Source organism: Bubalus bubalis, chromosome 5 (genome assembly GCF_019923935.1).
Source record: "Bubalus bubalis isolate 160015118507 breed Murrah chromosome 5, NDDB_SH_1, whole genome shotgun sequence".
Lineage (NCBI taxonomy): Eukaryota > Metazoa > Chordata > Mammalia > Artiodactyla > Bovidae > Bubalus > Bubalus bubalis.
Genome location: NC_059161.1, coordinates 3,781,984 through 3,801,301, shown reverse-complemented (window position 1 = coordinate 3,801,301; position 19,318 = coordinate 3,781,984). Strand labels below are relative to the sequence as shown.

At 43.6% G+C, this 19,318-nt stretch overlaps 1 protein-coding gene across 4 annotated transcripts in view; it reads left to right on the top strand.

Moving 5' to 3' along the window:
* Nucleotides 1-19,318, top strand: part of NEK7 (NIMA related kinase 7) — a 139,091-nt gene that overhangs the window by 105,134 nt on the left and 14,639 nt on the right. For 3 of the 4 annotated variants that reach the window (XM_044942637.2, XM_025285312.3, XM_025285311.3), the window contains 2 exons: nt 13,341-13,435; nt 17,473-17,586. In XM_044942637.2, coding sequence (XP_044798572.1) covers nt 13,341-13,435; nt 17,473-17,586 — 209 coding nt within the window. Of the gene's footprint in view, nt 1-13,340; nt 13,436-17,399; nt 17,587-19,318 lie in introns of all 4 variants that reach the window. The other variant, XM_025285314.3, reaches the window with a different exon arrangement.

Below are 19,318 nucleotides of genomic sequence, written 5' to 3'. Positions count from 1 at the left end.
GTAGAGTATAATCTATAAAAATACTGAATCACTATGTTGTACACCCGTTATAAATCAACTGTACTTCCATTTAAAAAACTAAAAAGATCGCTTTTAAGAATTGGTTCCAAAAAGTACTTGAAAATGTGGTCACCTATATAAATTTATTTTGCTCACAGAAAATTTGATAAACTCTATACTTTATGTTGATTTTTTTTTTCTGCTTTTGCTGAGGATTAAATCTGTAGGGCATGATTTATTCACAGTTCAGGTCTAAATATTATGAAACTACAAATAAAAGAGATCTGTATGTTCATAAAAGAAAATTCCAGTAAGTTTAGTTTGAATGAATTCTATTCTGGAGCTAAATTTCATTTAATTTTAGTAAAGGAGATTTTTTTCCAGGAATTTAAGTCAATAGGACAGAAATACCAAGGATTTCTAGAAACATCTTATAATTATGCATTTATATTTTGTTTATTCCAAAATGTCTTTTTTTCCAAAAATCAAATTATTTTCACTTATTTTGACTTAATCATTATAAGGAACACTTACAAAGTTTTTTGTATTTAACAATCCTTAAGAGATTATCAAGTCTTTGAATTTTTTAGTTGTCTCTCCAGTTTCTATCTCTAATATGTATCATTTAATTCCATAACATGTCAACCTGCAGTAAAATCTCTGGTTCTGTCACATTTTCTGTAGCAGATAAGGTTGTATAGACAGTCATGTTTCCAGCCAGTTTTCAGAACCAAGTTTTTAACTTAAAAGTATGTCAACATGGAGCAATAATAATTCCTTAAATTTGGGATTAAAAATTACATATCAAAGATAATGTTGCTGGATGTTCAGATCATGTCCAGATCTTCAAAACTGGAGAGAAAAAAAAAATCTCAGAAGCCTTTAGTTTTATTTCTGCCCCCACCATACACACTGTCTCCCAGCCTCTCCACTTTCTTTTCTGTCCTCCTCAAACTGTAAGCACTTCCTCTTTGGACTAGGAAAGGATCCTTCTGTGTTTGTAATATTCCTTTTTAATCCATTATGGTTACCATATTCCCAGCAGAGAAAATCCTTCTTTAAACACATTATCTGATTATCTTACTTCCTGCAAATCTTCACCTGTTCTCTGTGACCTAAGGACTGTCATGAAAAGTCCTTGGCTCGGCATTTGGGGTCCTCTGGGGGGGGAGGGTGTCCTCTGGCCTGCTCCCCTCCTTGGCTGTACGCCTTTGTCCATGGTGTCCGCCATGCTTTTCTTCTTGCCTTGTTCTGAGTGTGGGACAGAAGGACATTTGTAGAGGATGGTGGATTTCTGGATTGACCTGCCCGCTGTGCTGTAGGACCTTGGTCAGTCCATTTATTCACTTTTCTCTGGTTCAGTTTCCAGGTTTCTACGAGTAGAAATGTGGGTAGTAACCATGCTGTGTTCACCAGCCCCTAGCCTAGTCATGAAATGAAAGTAAACGTGTTTTCTGAGCACTGTGGTATGCTGCATAAATGCTGAGTTGCCTTTGTGACCGTGACGGTGGTGTGGAGGAGACAGAAAAAGAAAGGGGAAGCAGAGAGGGAGGCTATGAGCAATTTATTTCTCCTCTTGAAACAGCTGCACCGATTCATTCAGGAAAAAAAGGTGCCATTCCAGGGTCGGGGTACGTAGCCTGAACAAGGCAAGTCCTCCTCTTGATGGTTCTCACCTTGTGGTGGGAGGAAATAGATAAATAACAGACGAAGAACTAACAGGGTTTGTTAGCCTGCACATGGAGTGACCAGCAGGGGGAGTATCTTAGAAATGGCACAGCTCCTGCCAGGAGGTGGCATCTGAACGGGGGTGAGAGGGTACAGAGAGGCCCAGGGAGTGACATCCCAGGCTGACTGGGGGCGGGTCAGACAAGGGGCTGAATCAGGATGGGCGCTTCTGCAGGAGGTTTGCGGGACGGGGCCTCAGCCACACATGGGGGTGGCTCGCCCCTTCCTCGAAGCTCAGGGGCCAGCCCTGCAGCATTGGCATGAGGACCCAGCCGTGACCTTGCCCTGTCCTTGGGGTCAGCACGCCCAGTGTGGTCTGCTCTCGTTGGGGGCTCCCCTGTGCTGGCCGCTTCTTCTGTGGCTGTTCGACGGCCCCTTAGCATGTGCTTCACAGAGCTGAGCAAAATCTAAACGTCTTTGTGCTTGCCAGCCCAGCACGCGCCACGTTTATCCCTGTGTGTGGTCTGAGCTCTCATCCCCTTTCCTTTTCTCCATGGACTCAGTTAAGTCAGATCTTCATTTAGCGCTTGTGTATGCAATTGGACAGAGGGTGTGGCTGGGAGACTCTGAGTTGGAATATGCAAGTCCCGATGTATAAACTTCACTCTGTTCTTACCTGTTGTTTACCAACCGCACAGATGTAAGACTTGTTGGAAAATGAGTTATGTGTGTGTGTATCTCTAATTTCATGAGGAGGGCACGTCTCCCCTTTGAGTCAAGCTCTCTCAATAAGGGGCTCCCAGATTTCCTGATAGTGTGCCCCTGCCCCCCACGCCCCAGCTGTACCATGACCCCATGGGAATTGCACTGCACAACACTGAAGTGGAAATTCCCTGTTACAACCATGGTTCCTCCTGATACTGTCTCTTTTATTTTGTGTTACTAAAAATAATGCTATTTACAATCCAGTAAATTGATTTCACAACTCATTAATGGGTTATAACCTGCAATTTGGAAAACATTAGTCTTTGTTTACAGTACTTCCGTGCTGTTCCATTTACTTAAGGACTGAGCCCTGTTTTTCTGCCTCCTGTTAGGCAGTCTGCTGGCCGGGCCAGTTCAGGTGGTCAGACAGGACTCAGTCATTCACGGAGCTGCTGGTGCTTGTGAGGGCGGGACTCACGTATGTGACTGTCCTGCTCACTTCACAGTCTTCGGGCTCCCTGAGACCCGGGGGTGGTTGCGAGCTGTGGCTGCAGACTCTTCGCCTTCCAGAGTCCAGGAGCCCGAGGCCCAGGGGTGGGCGGGCTGTGCACGCGGGAGGCAGTGAGGTGCTCCCCCGCCCGGCCTGTGGGCGCACTGCATCGGGGTCTGGTGGCATGGTCCCAACGCCACCAGGTCCCCGACTTGCCCCTCACCTCCACCTGGGGTCACCATGTCCCACTCCGCATGCAGCCGAGGAACGTGGGGGGAAGCGCCGTTTGTGCCTGCCCTGCACTTGCCTGTTCTCCGTTCCCAAGCCTCAGAAGTGAGCAGGATCCGGAGGGCTTTCTTCATAACCCTCCTGTGGACCCGCAGCTGGGGCTGACATTTCCGGGGAAACGCCCCTTCGAGACTGGAAACTAAAACCTATGAAGTAGGAACATGGCCGTCAAGGTGTGCGTTTCCTCTTGTCACCTTGGATTATTTTAAAATAATCCAAATGTATGATTTTTTTAAAAAATATATGATTGTTATTCAAGCCATATCAAACTACCCGTCTTTCCTGTGATACTGACCCAGAGGAATCCTCTCTTGCTCCTCAGTACCAGCAGCCATTGTGGCAGTGAAGATGGGCACAGCAGTTTGGTATTTGCAAGCAGTTTGAAGGCACCTTTTCTCCTCTGTCCCGTCACGTTGTGTGGCGGTTGGGTGGCGATCCCTGAGCTCACTCTATTTAATAATGAATCTGCTGCCCCTGACACACCTCCCCTAGAATTCCTGATCCTTATCGTGTTTTTGTTTTTTCCTGTTTTTCTTAGACTTCTTACCTTGGAACACGCTGTGTGACTCACTCACTATGCCTAGTCCTTTCCTATTCCCTCCCTCACCACATGTATCTTCACGAGGACCGGGGTCTCCGTGGTTTGGGTTCGTACCTCCTGTGTCCCAAGTGTAAAGTAGAGGACATAGAGTAGATGCTCAGTACCTCCTGAGTGAATGAATTAGAGGCAGGCTGGGCATCAGAGTGTGGGTTTAACTAAATCCGTCACAAAGCACAGGTTAGAGCACGCTGCAGGAAGCAACAGCAGTCAGCACTGAAGCATATTATTTCTGTGGTTATCCAGAGTCCACTGTGGGCCCAGGTGGCCGCCCTGCCTCCACGTGGTCACTTGGCATTTCAGGGGCTTCCGTCTCGTGTGATCTTCACAAGGGGAAAAGATCATGGAGAATTCACTTACTGGCTCTCAGTTAAATCTTTCTGCTTGAATGTAACACAGGTTGATTCCCAATCATGTTTTATTGGCTAAAACAAGTCTCGTGTCCATGCCCATCTTAAAGGAGTGGACATAGTAATTCCCCCGTGTGTCCAGGAAGAGGAGAACCAGAAGCAGCGAGGACCGTGAGCTGGAGGGAAAACACCTGGGTTTTTTTTTTTGTATGATTTGTCCTCTTTCTCTCCTTGTTTATTTTTGTGACATATTTGTAGCTATTGCACCTGAAGAGTACTTAGCTCTCTTGATGGGATTGTATGGTGGTAGGGGAGGAGGAGGAAACCATACATGGCTTTGGGGCCTGTCCATCATTCTGAATTAGGTGATTCTGAGCAGAGGGATTATTTTTAAATCCAGAATAATTCATGAGGTATGCTAGAGTCTTGATCCCTGGTGAGTTTTCTCTTGATCAATAAATCTATGATTTTCCCTCCTGGACATACACATGATCGGTTCAGTCGCTCAGTCGTGTCTGACTGTTTGCAACCCCATGGACTGCAGGCCTCCCTGTCCATCACCAACTCCTGGAGTTTTCTCAAACTCATGTCCATTGAGTTGGTGATGCCATCCAACCATCTCATTCTCTATCGTCCCCTTCTCCTCCCACTTTCAATCTTTCCCAGCATCAGAATCTTTTTCAATGAGTCAGTTCTTTGCATCAGGTGGCCAGAGTATTGAAGTTTCAGCTTTAGCATCAGTCCTTCCAATGAATATTCAGGACTAATTTCCTTTAGGATGGACTGGTTGGATCTCCTTGCTATCCAAAGGACTCTCAAAGAGTCTTCTCCCACACCCCAGTTCAAAAGCATCAATTCTTTGGCACTCAGCTTTCTTTATAGTCCAACTCACATCCATACATGACTACTGGAAAAACCATAGCTTTGACTAGATGGACCTTTGTTGGCAAAGTAATATGCTGTCTAGGTTTTTAATGTGCTGTCTAGGTTGGTAATAACTTTTATTCCAAAGAACAAGCGTCTTTTCATTTCATGGCTGCAGTCACCATCTGCAGTGATTTTGGAGCCCAAAGAAATAAAGTCTGTCACTGTTTCTACTGTTTCCCCATCTATTTGCCATGAAGTGATGGGACCAGATGCCATGATCTTAGTTTTCTGAATTTTGAGTTTTAAGCCAGCGTTTTCACTCTCCTCTTTGATCAAGAGACTCTTTAGTCCTTCTTCACTTTCTGCCATAAGGGTGGTGTCATCTGAGGGTATTGCTATTTCTCCCAGCAATCTTGATTCCAGCTTGTGCTTCATACACATGATGGGAACCTTATTTTGGCAAATTTAAAACATTTATAAGAAAAATTTTTACCAAGCTTCAAACATCAACTGTGAACTGAGTGCCATGTAGCGTGTGACCTGCTTTCTCTTCTCTGTCCCTAATTTGAGTCTTTAAAGCGGTTGTAATTACCTGGTTTAGGGTCCTTAGCAGTCAGTGAACAACCAGTGTGCTTTTAAATTATACAAGATCATCATTTTATCCTTTCATTTGTCTTACTGTAAATATACTGGCTTCTCCCTCCACCCCACCCCACCCCCCCAAAAAAAAAAACCCTCAAAGACTGAACTGATCCCATCCCCAGACTGTCCAGTGAGCTTGCAGAGGTCATGGATGCTTCAGGTCACAAGCTTTTCCGTCTCTTGGCCTGTAGCTGACTCAGCACGTGGACTTGGCCCAGGCGGTGTGTGAATCGTTAGCGCATTCATGTCAGATTCCTATTGCTGCCCTAACAAATTCCCACAAATGTAGTGGCTTGATACAACAGAGATGTATGGCTTTTACAGCTCTGTGGGTCAGGATTCCAGCATTGCTCTCCCTAGACTGCCATCAAGGCGTCTTTGGAATTGCTCTTTTCTGGAGTTTCAAGAGGAGACTTCTCCAGGTTGTAGGGAGAAGCCAGGTCTTTGGTCTTGCAGGACCAAGGACCCTGTCCCTTTGCCGTGTCACCTGAGTATGCGTGTCAGCTCCTAGAAGCAGCTCCTTGTGGGCGTGACCTCCACCTCCTTGCTCCATCTTCACAGCCAGCGTGGCAGGTGTAGACCCTTGCACATGGCATAGACAGTCCCGGGTGGTCTCCCTGTTTTCAGGTCCATTACCTTCCACCTGCAAAGTCCTTTTGCCATGTAACATGATGCACATGGGTGTAACCCCAGGGATGAAGATCTGCCTGCTCCCTGGTTTAGTCCACCTGACAGTCTTACCCCTAAAACCTGATGAGGTGATATGGTTTTGGTCAGAGGCTTCAATTGATGTTTATATTACTGAAATTCAGTGCTTTCTTTTTTAGGCAGATGTTTTAGCATTAAAATTTCACCTTTTTTTTTTTTATTATAGACCTTTATTGGTGATCAGATCAGATCAGATCAGATCAGTCACTCAGTCGTGTCCGACTCTTTGCGACCCATGAATTGCAGCACACCAGGCCTCCCTGTCCATCACCAACTCCTGGAGTTCACTGAGACTCACGTCCATCGAGTCAGTGATGCCATCCAGCCATCTCATCCTCTGTCGTCCCCTTCTCCTCCTGCCCCCAGTCCCTCCCAGCATCAGAGTCTTTTCCAATGAGTCAACTCTTCACATGAGGTGGCCAAAGTACTGGAGTTTCAGCGTTAGCATCATTCCTTCCAAAGAAATCCCAGGGCTGATCTCCTTCAGAATGGACTGGTTGGATCTCCTTGCAGCCCAAGGGACTCTCAAGAGTCTTCTCCAACACCACAGTTCAAAAGCATCGATTCTTTGGCACTCAGCCTTCTTCACAGTCCAACTCTCACATCCATACATGACCACTGGAAAAACCATAGCCTTGACTAGACGAACCTTTGTTGGCAAAGTAATGTCTTTGCTTTTGAATATACTATCTAGGTTGGTCATAACTTTCCTTCCAAGGAGTAAGCGTCTTTTAATTTCATGGCTGCAGTCACCATCTGCAGTGATTTTGGAGCCCAAAAAAATAAAGTCTGACATAGTTTCCACTGTTTCCCCATCTATTTCCCATGAAGTGATGGGACCAGATACCATGATCTTCGTTTTCTGAATGTTGAGCTTTAAGCCAACTTTTTCACTCTCCACTTTCACTTTCATCAAGAGGCTTTTGAGTTCCTCTTCGCTTTCTGCCATAAGGGTGGTGTCATCTGCAGATCTGAGGTTATTGATATTTCTCCCGGCAATCTTGATTCCAGCTTGTGTTTCTTCCAGTCCAGCGTTTCTCATAAGGTACTCTGCATATAAGTTAAATAAACAGGGTGACAATATACAGCCTTGACGAACTCCTTTCCCAATTTGGAACCAGTCTGTTGTTCCATGTCCAGTTCTAACTGTTGCTTCCTGACCTGCATACAAATTTCTCAAGAGGCAAATCAGGTGGTCTGGTATTCCCATCTCTTTCAGAATTTTCCACAGTTTATTGTGATCCACACAGTCAAAGGCTTTGGCATAGTCAATAAAGCAGAAGTAGATGCCTTTCTGGAACTCTCTTGCTTTTTCCATGATCCAGCGGATGTTGGCAATTTGATCTCTGGTTCCTCTGCCTTTTCTAAAACCAGCTTGAACATCAGGAAGTTCACGGTTCACATATTGCTGAAGCCTGGCTTGGAGAATTTTGAGCATTACTTTACTAGCGTGTGAGATGAGTGCAATTGTGCGGTAGTTTGAGCATTCTTTGGCATTGCCTTTCTTTGGGATTGGAATGAAAACTGACCTTTTCCAGTCCTGTGGCCACTGCTGAGTTTTCCAAATTTGCTGGCATATTGAGTGATACCTGTTTACTTTTCAAGGGAGAAAATATCACACTTGCCATAATCAAAGTTTCTAGCGAGAAAGTTGTTTTCTAGCATTACTATTAATTTATTAGCAGTTCTGTTTTTCTAAATTATTTACAAATGCTTATTTAATTCTCAGGGGGTGTCTCCCCTTTGTGCTTTTGAGTACATCATATTCAAGAGATAGTAGTTTTAACAAAACTTAGAGAAACTACCATGAAATATAACATTATGTACTCCAAAGGTGTATATAATTAAGAGTAGTTATCTGTTATTCAGGCAAATCCATTTGCACCAAAGTTGTATTTATTGTATACAGTGAAGTGTTTCCTGTCTCACTGCTTGTTCTAGTGAAAAGAAAGGGGGAAAAAAAAGCTTCATCATGTTCTAATGTGGCATTTTACTTGCTTTCTTAATGTCTCCCAGAAGAGCAAAGATGGAGAATTTTCTTTTTGTGTGTACATGTGTGATTTAGTTATTGTATATGCTTGCTGCACCTCCTGAGGATGGAAGGGGTTTTTACAAAGCACTGGCTACAATGATCTGAGACTGGTCCTCATGCTGGACAAATATTTGAAACCCCTTGGGGGCAATTGTGATGTCGTCGTTGTTTGTGTTACGGGATTGTTTGAACTCCTCTTTGCTATTCAGAACGAGACAACGGTTCTCTGACTTTGTGATGCTGCCAGCAGGGTAAACGCAGGGCCGCCGTTCAGCCAGCCTCAGAATTTTCACACTGGGGTCTCTTGAGTGTACGATTCATGTTCCCCACACTATTTCCGAGTGTGATACATCCTCTGATTGCAACTTAGAAAATTAGTGTTCTTGAACCGGGCATGAAAGCAGTTTCATTTCTGGTGCCAAGTGCCACCTGTGGTCACTCGCCTGTTGTTCCCACACCTTCCCTAGCACCTCTCTGTGGGCTCTCCTTGGCTGGTCTCCCTTCAGTTCAGTGTGGATGGAGCCGTAAAGACAGCATATGCTTGGTCAGTATTGAAGGCTACTTGCACTGGTTTATTTTTAACTTTCAGTCCTTTCTTGACTTAAATCATCACGCTGGGAGGAAGCTGTTATCTAATTGTAAACTGTGCATGGTTAACCTCTCAACTACCATCACAAGTATTTATTTGAAGCAGAGGAGCTGCAGAGAAGCATTGATCCCTGACCCTCACCCGTGGCCTTTCGTGTGTACATGCTGAGACTTGTAGAAGAGTTCTTTGCTTCTTAATTTGGAAAGATTCAGATTTTTTTTTTCCCAGTCATGTTTCATAGTGGTCACTTTTAACAAAATAACTGTTAAAATGCAATGGACAGGATGACCTGGCTGGATTCTAGGTCCATACCTTACTGGCTTTGTCACCTTTGGCAGATTACCTGACTTCCTTATGCGTCTTCTCTACAACAAGATAATAGTGGGACTATCTCATGAAATGGCCCCCATTTCTCTAGCCAGTGAGCCCCATGAGGGGCTTGGCCTTTTCTGTCTCGCCAGCACCTTGAACAGTGCAGGGGGGCCTGATAAACATTGTTGAAAGCTCAGCAAGATAATACACGTGGTCCATTTAACACAGTGCCTGGACAGAGAAACAGTAACTGTAAAATTATCTGGGTTTTAAATGTTATCAGTTACACTGGAAAGAAGAAAAATTTATTTAATAAATGTCTTTCTAGAAGAAATATTGATCTACTACTGAGACATTCTGTACTGACCTGAGATAATACTCCTTACAATTAAGTAAATTTGGCCTCTCTCCATGAAGTCTGCCAACATAATTTCTGGGTTGACATACGAGTATGAAGGAAAAAATGAAAGTTAATTCCTATTCCCTGAAGTTGTGTGGGGGGTGGTGCGCATGCATGTTTAAATCAAATTGATGTTTAAGATGAGTTGTGTCCTTTCAGTTTTCCCAACAAGGAATGTTCAAAGCTTTCTTTTATGCAGTTTATTCTAATAAGCAACATTTCTAAACTGACTTGTTTGTACCCTAGTCAGCTGTCCTAGGTGATAGTTTAAAATAGGAATATATTACTTTTCTCCACTTCACTTTTCCTATGGGCATTTGTATCGTTTTTAAGAGTGCTACCGAATTTAGAGCAAAGGGATCTCAGAAATGAGCTCATCTTCCTCATCACTGCATCTTACAGATGAGGTGAGTGAGTAGAAAGAGAACTTTAGAGGTCCTGGCTAGCTCATGGCAAAGGTAAGCTGTGAAACATATTTCCTGACCTCTGACTGGTTTTTCCTTCCCTCCCTTAAACCAAACAGAAAAATTAGCAGCCCAGATCTAACCGTATAAAAAGACGTTTCAGTGGTTCCATCATTTTTTCTCGTTCAAGTCTTTGCAGCAATGGCAGTGCTAAATGTTTAGCTTAGCTAAACTATTGGCAAAATTCTGTATGTAACTTATTCTGATGAAATTAAGTTATTAACTATTTTAGTCATATATTCTGTAATAGCAGTTTAACAGAATTCTTTGGCTCTCAACATACTGTAGAACTTGTGAACATCAGTCTTCATTTGTACAGGGATACATTTTCGAACGTATTTATTGTTAATAGAGTGCTTTCCGTGTAAAACTCTTCTATATAGCTAGACTAAGTCAATTAAGGTAATGAAAACTTTTTAAAAATATATATTTGAGTGACTGTCTATGTTTTAAAGAAAGGTCAGATAGCATTTTCATTTCTTGAACCATTTTTGTCCGGTCTCGGCCTTTCTGTTTTTTTGTGGCGTTTTCATCCAGTCCTCGCTTCTCCTGTCGGGAGGTTGAAATGACCCAAGTTCTCGCTGCGGTGGATTCCGTCGGCGGGCCCGCGGTGGAAGGGCGAGCGCGCCGCGCTCTGAGGCTCCTGGCGCTCGGGCGTCGCGTGGTCGCTGTAAGGCCTCCTCACGTCCCTCCGCACCTCCCCCTTGTACAGCTGTTAGGGAGTCTCCACATGCTGGAGGCAGCACAGCTCTCAGGATTTTGTTTTGTTTTTTTTTTTTAAGAAGGGTTTTTAGGAAATAATCATATATTCATTAAGTTTGAAACATGGAGATTCAACGCATCTCACCTTCTCCTAGTGCTTGAATTCTGCGGGCTCCCTGTCAGGTAGAGGGGGCGAGGGTGGGTCCTTGCTGGGCAGGGACCCCGCCGGTGCTCAGGTCGGTGTCCAGGACAGGGCGCCCGGCGAGAGCAGCGCCCCGCTCTCGGCGCTGGGCCGCGGCCCCGTGGCACCTTCCTCCTCACTGCCGACGGCGCCCGGGACCTGAGGTGTCGCCCAGCAAGGCGAGTCGCCCGCTCAGATTTCCACTCTGAGATGGGAGCAGGACACACAGAACGGAAGGAGGAGGCATTCTGGGCTAAGTGCGGTTCTACTGGTCGCTTATAGGCCGAGTTGGCTCCTTCCAACGTGCAGAGAACCAGCGTCGAGTCGAAGCCGCGGCTCGGGCTGCAGGTGCAACGGTTGCCCGTGACCGCCCGCAGTGCCCCGGAAGCGACTCCTCTGTGCCTTGAGCGCCTTCCCCGTCTCAGGTGCAGTGCCCTGTAGCCCCTATCGTCATCCGGCCTCCCTGCCCCTGGGCTCGAGGGCCGGCGGCGGCGGCAGCGCGTGGGCCCCATGCAGCGGCCCAGGTGTGATGCCAGGGCAAACGCGAGCGTTTCTTCATCCATCTTGCACATTCACCTCAGAGCCCGGAGGTATAAGCAGGTTTCCCTGAGCTAATCACCTTCGCTTCTCGTAAACCCTGAACCTTCACGCCTCAGTGTTTTCCGTCGCCTCCCCCCGTGGATTCCGGGGAGCCCTCTCTGCGGGTCACGGCCCTCCGCCCCGGGCCCTGGGCGGGAGCTGAGGCACAGCCGCTTGTCACCCGAGCCGCACCCGCCGCCTCCGTCAACCGCGCGCGTCCAGTCAGCCCCCCGTCGGTGTCGCCGCTGAAGACGGGCGAGAGGGCAGCCGCGGAGCGAGTGTGTGTCCGACTCTGGGATAGTGCACGTTCTTCACACCTAGCCGTTTCCACAGGTTGTCTGGCTTTTCTCCTCCCGACGGGAATCGGCAAATTTACTCGTCTAAGCAGGAAATGCTGCAGTTAAATCATTGATGTCTTGTCTGCCTCTGATAGCATCCGAACGTGTCATACTTTATTTCAGTGCCCTTTATCCTCCTGTTTGCACACTCCTTTTTTCATTTCCTCATTTTTATGAATATCTCCCCTTCCATCCATTCTGATTAGGGCCATCCATTAGTAGGAAAAAGGGGTTCCAGTGTCTCTAGGATTTCCTGTGCAGGGATGGTTCCGTGGAGTTTTCCCCTTTTAGCCCAGTGTCGTCTCGGCTCACAGCCTGTGTAACGCCGTCCTTGGGGAGGAGGATGTGTTTGAGCAGGGCGCCTTGACTTTGTTGGGTCCACCCTTGTTGCCTCTGCCCAAACACCCCTGTTGAGCATCCCGAGTTACACTCGCAGGAGATTTACTGTGAACTCCTAGGGAGTTCTTGGTAGAAGAGGGAGAAAGAGCTTTTCTCTGTGAGTAGCAGCACAGTTTGGTAGCTGTTGCCTCAAGCAAGTAAGATTTCTAAATTTTGTCTCAAACTTTGATTTTCTATTTGGCAAAAAGCCTTAGGCAAAATGAGGGTGAAATAATAGCCATCTAAGTTTGAGATTTAAGATTCGCCCTTCAAAAGTTACTTAAAAGTTTCTGCCCTTGAAAATATAATGTGAATGTCTTATTTAAGATATTTAATAAATATTAAATATATTAAAAAGAAAGCGTATTCAAAACAAGCTAACATTGAAACAAACCCCAAATTATCCAGGGCACCTTGTGTCTATAAAGGTCTCAGTAGTAACAGCCTGAGACGTTCTTCCAGAGATGTCATTGGCCTTTCACATATGTTATTATATAGCCCTTTGATATACAAAAATCTGTTTTATTCTTTCTAAAGTGGGACTTAAGTAAGGTACTGACGGGTGGTGATTATATTATTTGTAATTTTAAGAGTCACAATAGTATTCTAAGGGGTGTTTCTGTAAAAGTTGATAGGTATGCTTTATACACACTCCACCAATTGTTATGTGTTACTATGTATTTTAAAATCACTATATTGTCATGCTTATTTGGGACATACAAGCCATGTTAAAAATTAAGAAATGAAACGAGTGTGAGCCACTTAGTAGATTTTGTTAGAATTCTTGTACTCCTTAGACTCTACCTGAATTAAAGAAAGAAAGTGGCACTCACCACCTCCGTTTTAATGTGGGACAGATGTAAATGTGCTATTCAGGATCAAGGAGAGAAGAGGAAATTTAAAGGTTCTAGAGTATGCCCAGAACAGTGTTCTAATCTTAATCAATTTTTTTGACGACATTTTAATCTAAAATTTTGGATGTAATTTCTTATCACAGCTGCATCTTCCATTTTTATCCTCCTGTTGTTCTGTCTGCTTTCTTTCTGCAGTGGGTACACCTTATTACATGTCTCCAGAGAGAATACACGAAAATGGGTACAACTTCAAGTCTGACATCTGGTCCCTTGGCTGTCTACTGTATGAGGTAGGTAATGCTGATAAATTCTGTACACTGAAGTGCTTTTACTTACTGGAATGTGTTTCCCCTGTCCTTTTAGTATATAGTTATTTTTTTTCCTAGGTTATGTTTAAGAATTAGCTTTTTAATAATGAGGAAGTTAATTCATTGACTTAGTAACTGGTTTTATAATGTAGTTTAGTAACTACACATTTCTACACATTTATTTTCTCTAATATAATTTTAAATTGTTTCCTTTTGATCGGAGTTTAATTTCTTAAATGTTTTTCATGTTAATATAATGTTGCTTCGTAATCTTACTTTAAAAATATACATTTGAACATCTATTAAAAAAAAACAACTTGCCCATGCATAGCTGGAGAGATAACAATGGAATGGATTTAAAATATGAAAGCATGGTAAATATCTTTATCAATTTTTTTTAAACTTTTATGTAGAGTAATTCAGCTTTCAGGATAGTTTATAGAGAGATAATTCTTCTAGGTTATTCTTCTAGTTTAGTTTCTGTGAGTAACACTTGGTATTGGTAAAGCTCGGTGAAATTCTCTCAGCTGTTCTGCTGGTGATAATTTATCAAAGAAAGATGGAATTATGTAGACAGCTCCTCTAGCAAGTATTGCGGTATAACAGTTTGGGTGAATAGAAGAAAGCATGCTATGAGCATGTTTGATACTCGTTATAGAGTAATGGTGTCAGAGAAGGCTCAAGCCAGGGACTTCTTTAATTGAATGGTAATTTTCTTCGGAATGTGGGCTTCTAGTCAGTGCTGTTCACTAAACATTAGCCTACATCTACTCTTTTAATAAAATAAAATGAAGGAAAATAATACATGGAATCCTTTTCATATTTTAAGACATAGAAAGGAAGTCTAAAGTGGATAGATAGAAACCAGTGTATTTGTTACTATTTTCTGTCTCCTGTCTTTCAGCTTAAATAAAATATGATGAGATCATGTATTTTAATTGTTCCACCTTTACTTAGAAGTAGAGCATCAGAAGGTTTTTTAAAATGTGTGTCATAATCTTTAATTATTGTTTACAGATTGAAGGTCAGACTTCCTTAATGTAAGGAACCTGAGATTATTGTGTTCTTCCTACTAAAATAACAACCACTTAGGAGCTTTTAAATGTTCTTAAAGAACATCCCTGGGATAATTTTTTTAACAAAAGTTATGAGTTAGTGATAGAATAAAATACATGTTTGTTTGTATTCACTGTTCACATGAGATTAAAAGAGGTTTATGCTCAGTAATATTATATTCTGTTAATAATTTGGTACAGTGTTGCACTGATTTGACTATGTTGTTATTACAAAGTTTAAAAGGCACTTTGTACATTTTAAAATATTTTATACCTATTTAGGCAACCTTAGATTCTTTCAGGCCATAGTCTAATAAATTATCAAAGCAACATTTTCCCTTTATATACCTCAAAGTAAACTGCAAATTGGTTTCCACTAAGGACAGTAAATTTAGCAATGAAAAATAAAAAGTTCTGTTGTTATTTGAGAAGTCTGCATAATTGTTTTAGAACCAGGAGATTCCCATATCAAAACTGAAATAATCCTTCACATTATGAATTTGCCTTTGAGAAGCAGCATCCCATTTTTATGTATACTTTAAATGATAACCAAAATAAAAATTATTTCTTTGGATGCTCCTACATTCATGCGTATTATGTGTTGGGAATGATTTTGAGTGAAAGCATTTAATGTGTTAACATTAGTTTTCAGCTCAGAGCATTTTCCCAATTGTTCCATGAAAGTCATTGGGAAGAACTAGAATTTTTTCTAAGGATTTAATTTACTTTGATATTGTATCTCTTTCTAATATAATGTCAATAAAAATTCCCAGAAGTTTATCTTTAAGAAAACTGGTCATAGCATTTCCTAGACATTTTCTATTGTATCCCACTAAGAATTTACCATTCACAACGAAGGAGTGGGAACCCTTTTTTGAAAATGTAATTTAAACTCAGCAAATTAGACTTTCAAATATTCCTGAAACCTCACACACACACACAAAACTGGCAGTACAGTTTTAATTGATATGCAACAAAGTAGACTTTACTAATTAAAATCAAGATGCTGTGCTTTGGCTACACGGACCTTTACATGGAAAAGTAGGTTTTACACATTTCCTTTATTGTTCGGTGCAGCAATCGCATCCTTCCAGGGTTGTAGGTTGGTGGCTTACAGTTCAAAAAAAAGAGAGAGCTGCCACCAGCCCCGAAGACAGACAGTGGGCTCTCGTCCCTCCGACACCCCCAGAATACTAATCAGGGAAGTCGGACCCTGGAGGTCAGGGAGCAAGTCAATCATTCTAGCGATCGTCTCAGTGTGGAGGATCAAATTAGCCTGAAAAATTCAGCTGCTGGGAGGAGAGGGCGAGCAGCTGTCAGGGGCGGCATCGAGATGCACTAATGAACCAGATGAATAGTGCAAAAGCTTGAAAATAAAAACAGGACAGTTGACATTTTTCATCTGTCAAAGCAGGAGATGCATGAAAATATACTATTCCTGTTTAACTCCTTAGGGGACGTTCAGATTTTTTTTTTTTAACACTGCAGTATTGAGACAAAAGTACCGTAATGAGCTCCTGGCACGTGATAACGAATACCGTACATTTACTTAGGGTTTTTGCAAACACAAGGAGACAATAGTTTGCACACAGTGTTTTTTTTAAGGGGGCATCTTAAAAGATTCTGTTTTATCACAGAGTGCCCTCGTATCTTAACAGAAGACGTAATTATTATTGTAACCACTCTTCTGGAAATGTCCTCTCGGATGGAGCATTTTACACGTTTAGGGACACACACCTGGTTTGGGGATTTCTCGTCATGGGGAACACCTCTTCCGAAGGTGGTTTGGCAGGAGCTGCAGTGAAGAGCTGGTGGGCGGCTCTGCAGGCCCATATCCCCCAGCCCCGTGGTCCAGGCCGGGAAGGAGTTAAGCTCTGCCGCAGCCCCGACAGATGAGAGCCATTTTCAGCTCATCCCATCCCTGCTGACGCCCACCGAGGAGCCCTGCTTGGCCCAGCGTGTTGCACGCACGCCCGGCCTGTCTGGGGAATGTACACATTGTCCTTCCAAAATCAAACTTATTAGCACATGTAGAAAAGGGTGACTGACTTGGGGGCAGCCTTGCACTCCGTGTTGTAGTCGCGCTGCTGCGGTTCAGAGATTTAGGAGGTTTGAACAGGAGGCGAACATCCTCAATTGAATCTTGAGTTTGTAACCCCGCTTACCTTAGTCCTTGCTCGCACTTGAAATGTCAGGTTAGAACCTGGTCTTAAAGTTAAATTTGATAATGTCTTTTTTAAAGTCATTCATTCTTCGAGTGTTTTTCCCCCGCCCCCCCTGCATAAAAATCCCATTTGGATGCCTTGAATTAGTGGCCATGACTCCTAGGGCTTTTGAGCACGTTTAGTGTTTCTGAGACATTGTCACAAAAGGAAAGGAGTTCTGATTCACTGTGAACTAGTTTGAGTATCAGAACATTCAGATTGAGAAGACATTTTTTTATTTCAGAATAGCCTTTTCCTGCAGAGACTGTCGTGAGAGATAAAACGCTGTGTGTACCGATCCCTAAACCATTCCTGGATTATACTGCAGTTTTGGCTCGTTTCATGTTTGTTGTATTCTAACCACTGAAAGGTTGATATTACACCATTCACGTCTGTCTGGTCATGAGATACACTAGTTGTTCCTATTGCACTGTATTTACAAAGAGTCCTAAGTTATATTATTTTTGTAATATTGTTAATGCTGCATAAGTGTGTGCAGGTGTATATGTAATTCTATGCTAACCATTTCTCCCTTCTAGGAAAGTTTAAATGTTAAAAATAATAACCAAAAATTGAAGTAAGACATTTTAGGACTTATGAACTAATTCTCTGAAAAGGATGTTCATGAAACGCCAAATGCCTGGAGAACTTTATTTAAAATGTTTGTAATTATCCCCTCCCCTCCAGTGTCATATGCTCGATGAAACCTCCTTTAAAGTTAACGTGTAAGTGTATCAGTTTCATTGGGAGCGTTTTGCAGATGGCAGCGTTACAGAGTCCTTTCTATGGCGACAAGATGAACCTGTACTCGCTGTGTAAGAAGATAGAGCAGTGTGACTACCCGCCTCTCCCGTCAGACCACTATTCAGAGGAAGTAAGTCATCTTTCAGTTCGTGTGTCCATGTTGTTCGTTTTGGTAATGCTTGCATTTTATTTGGGGCCCTTCTCTATCCCATGATGCACATGCTGAGTGTAGGTGGCAGAGAGAACACCTTCATTCCACTCTCGTTCTCTCGGAGGCTTGGCTGTTAAAGAGTTGCCCACAGTTCATGCATCACGTGGAGAGGAACCCACACCTCATGTAGTGTCACAGTGGGTGTAATGGGAACAGTGGCTGACTTCACCGCCTCCTGGACACGCCGCCCAGGCTCTGGGTGACCAGCACGTCCAGTGTCCCTCCCCATGCCCACGGTCTCAGAGCAGCCATGACCCCCTCTTCTGGCAGAACCTCCCTCCTGCCTATGTTTTCCCAGAATGGAAGCAAACATCTCTTAGCTGCATCTCTCTCAGCCCTGTTCCTTCCGTGCTCTTTTCATTCTCACCAGGCCAGTCCCATAACCACCTCCCCACTGCAGTCAGATTCCTCTGGGAAACGTTTGAGGTCATCACTGTAGACCTGGTAACAAAGTGCCTTGGTAGGAACTGAAAGTGTTAGCAGACGTTGCCCAGTGAATATCTGAGCGTGGGTCCTTGCTTGCTTTGGGAACCCATTGAAATGAGTTGTTTGGCCTCCACCTGACATCCAGTGTTCTCCTGAACAAAACATCTCCCATTTTTGCCTAATGCATCATGATTTTTACCAGTATTTGAGGAGATACTGCAGAATAGCAGTGTCTCAGGTTAACTAATGTGTTCACATAACTCTTTGGACAGCTCACTGGGGACCCACCCAGAGAAACCACGGTGTCAGGGACCTGCTCATGGGCAGCGGAGTTCTGCCCAAGGGAAATGGAAAGGGGCAAAGGGAAAAAATGAAGCAATTACAACGTTCACCTTTCAAAATGAATGCAGTTGGTTCTAGTTTTATATAAGGAAGATTGAGTCCATGTAACTTGAATAATAAAATCTCTATAAAGAATTTTTAGCATATGGAAAAAGCACTCATGGTCCTAGTATGTTGAAAGTACTTTTTTCCCCTAATCGTTTGATACTGATAACCAGTGACGCTTGGATTTTTTTGTTTCACAGCACCTGTGTTCAGGTGCTTAGAATAAACTCTTACAAGGCAGTGCCGGTAATTTTAGAAGACTTATCTTTATTTGATGTTAATGCTATTATTATGTTGGCCATTTTTAATTACTGTTTTGGGTGTGGAATATAAATACGGCATTTCACAAAACCGGCTCCAGCACTCGGCCCACAATTGCGGGAGGGTGTGAACAGTCGTGCAGGATGATGGCGAGGGTGTCAGGGGCCGCTCTTTGTTGTGTCATTCACGCTGTCTCCTCTCTTCCACGAAGCACATGAATATTTCACGTATCTGCATCCTCATCCGCTATTCCTCTTGACTAATTTTCAGACCGTCTGCATTTGCATTTCACATGGTAGCTGATGAGGAGATGCCCGCGCAGCAGCGGAGCCTCAGCAGGCGGTTACCATGGCGACCTCCAGCCGGATTTTAATGATGATGCCACTGGTGGTTCGTTGGAGTCGGCCTGCCTGCAGGGCTACTGCACTGCAGCTAAGTGTGAAGTTGGATTCGCGGGTTCTCAGCCAAGGGGCACGTATCAAAGTCTGGCCCAGACAGAAGAAGGTCTCACAGTTGGGAAAGGAAAAGAGATTCCACTTTTTACTTCCCTCCATATAGTTTACCAGTCTTGAAACGA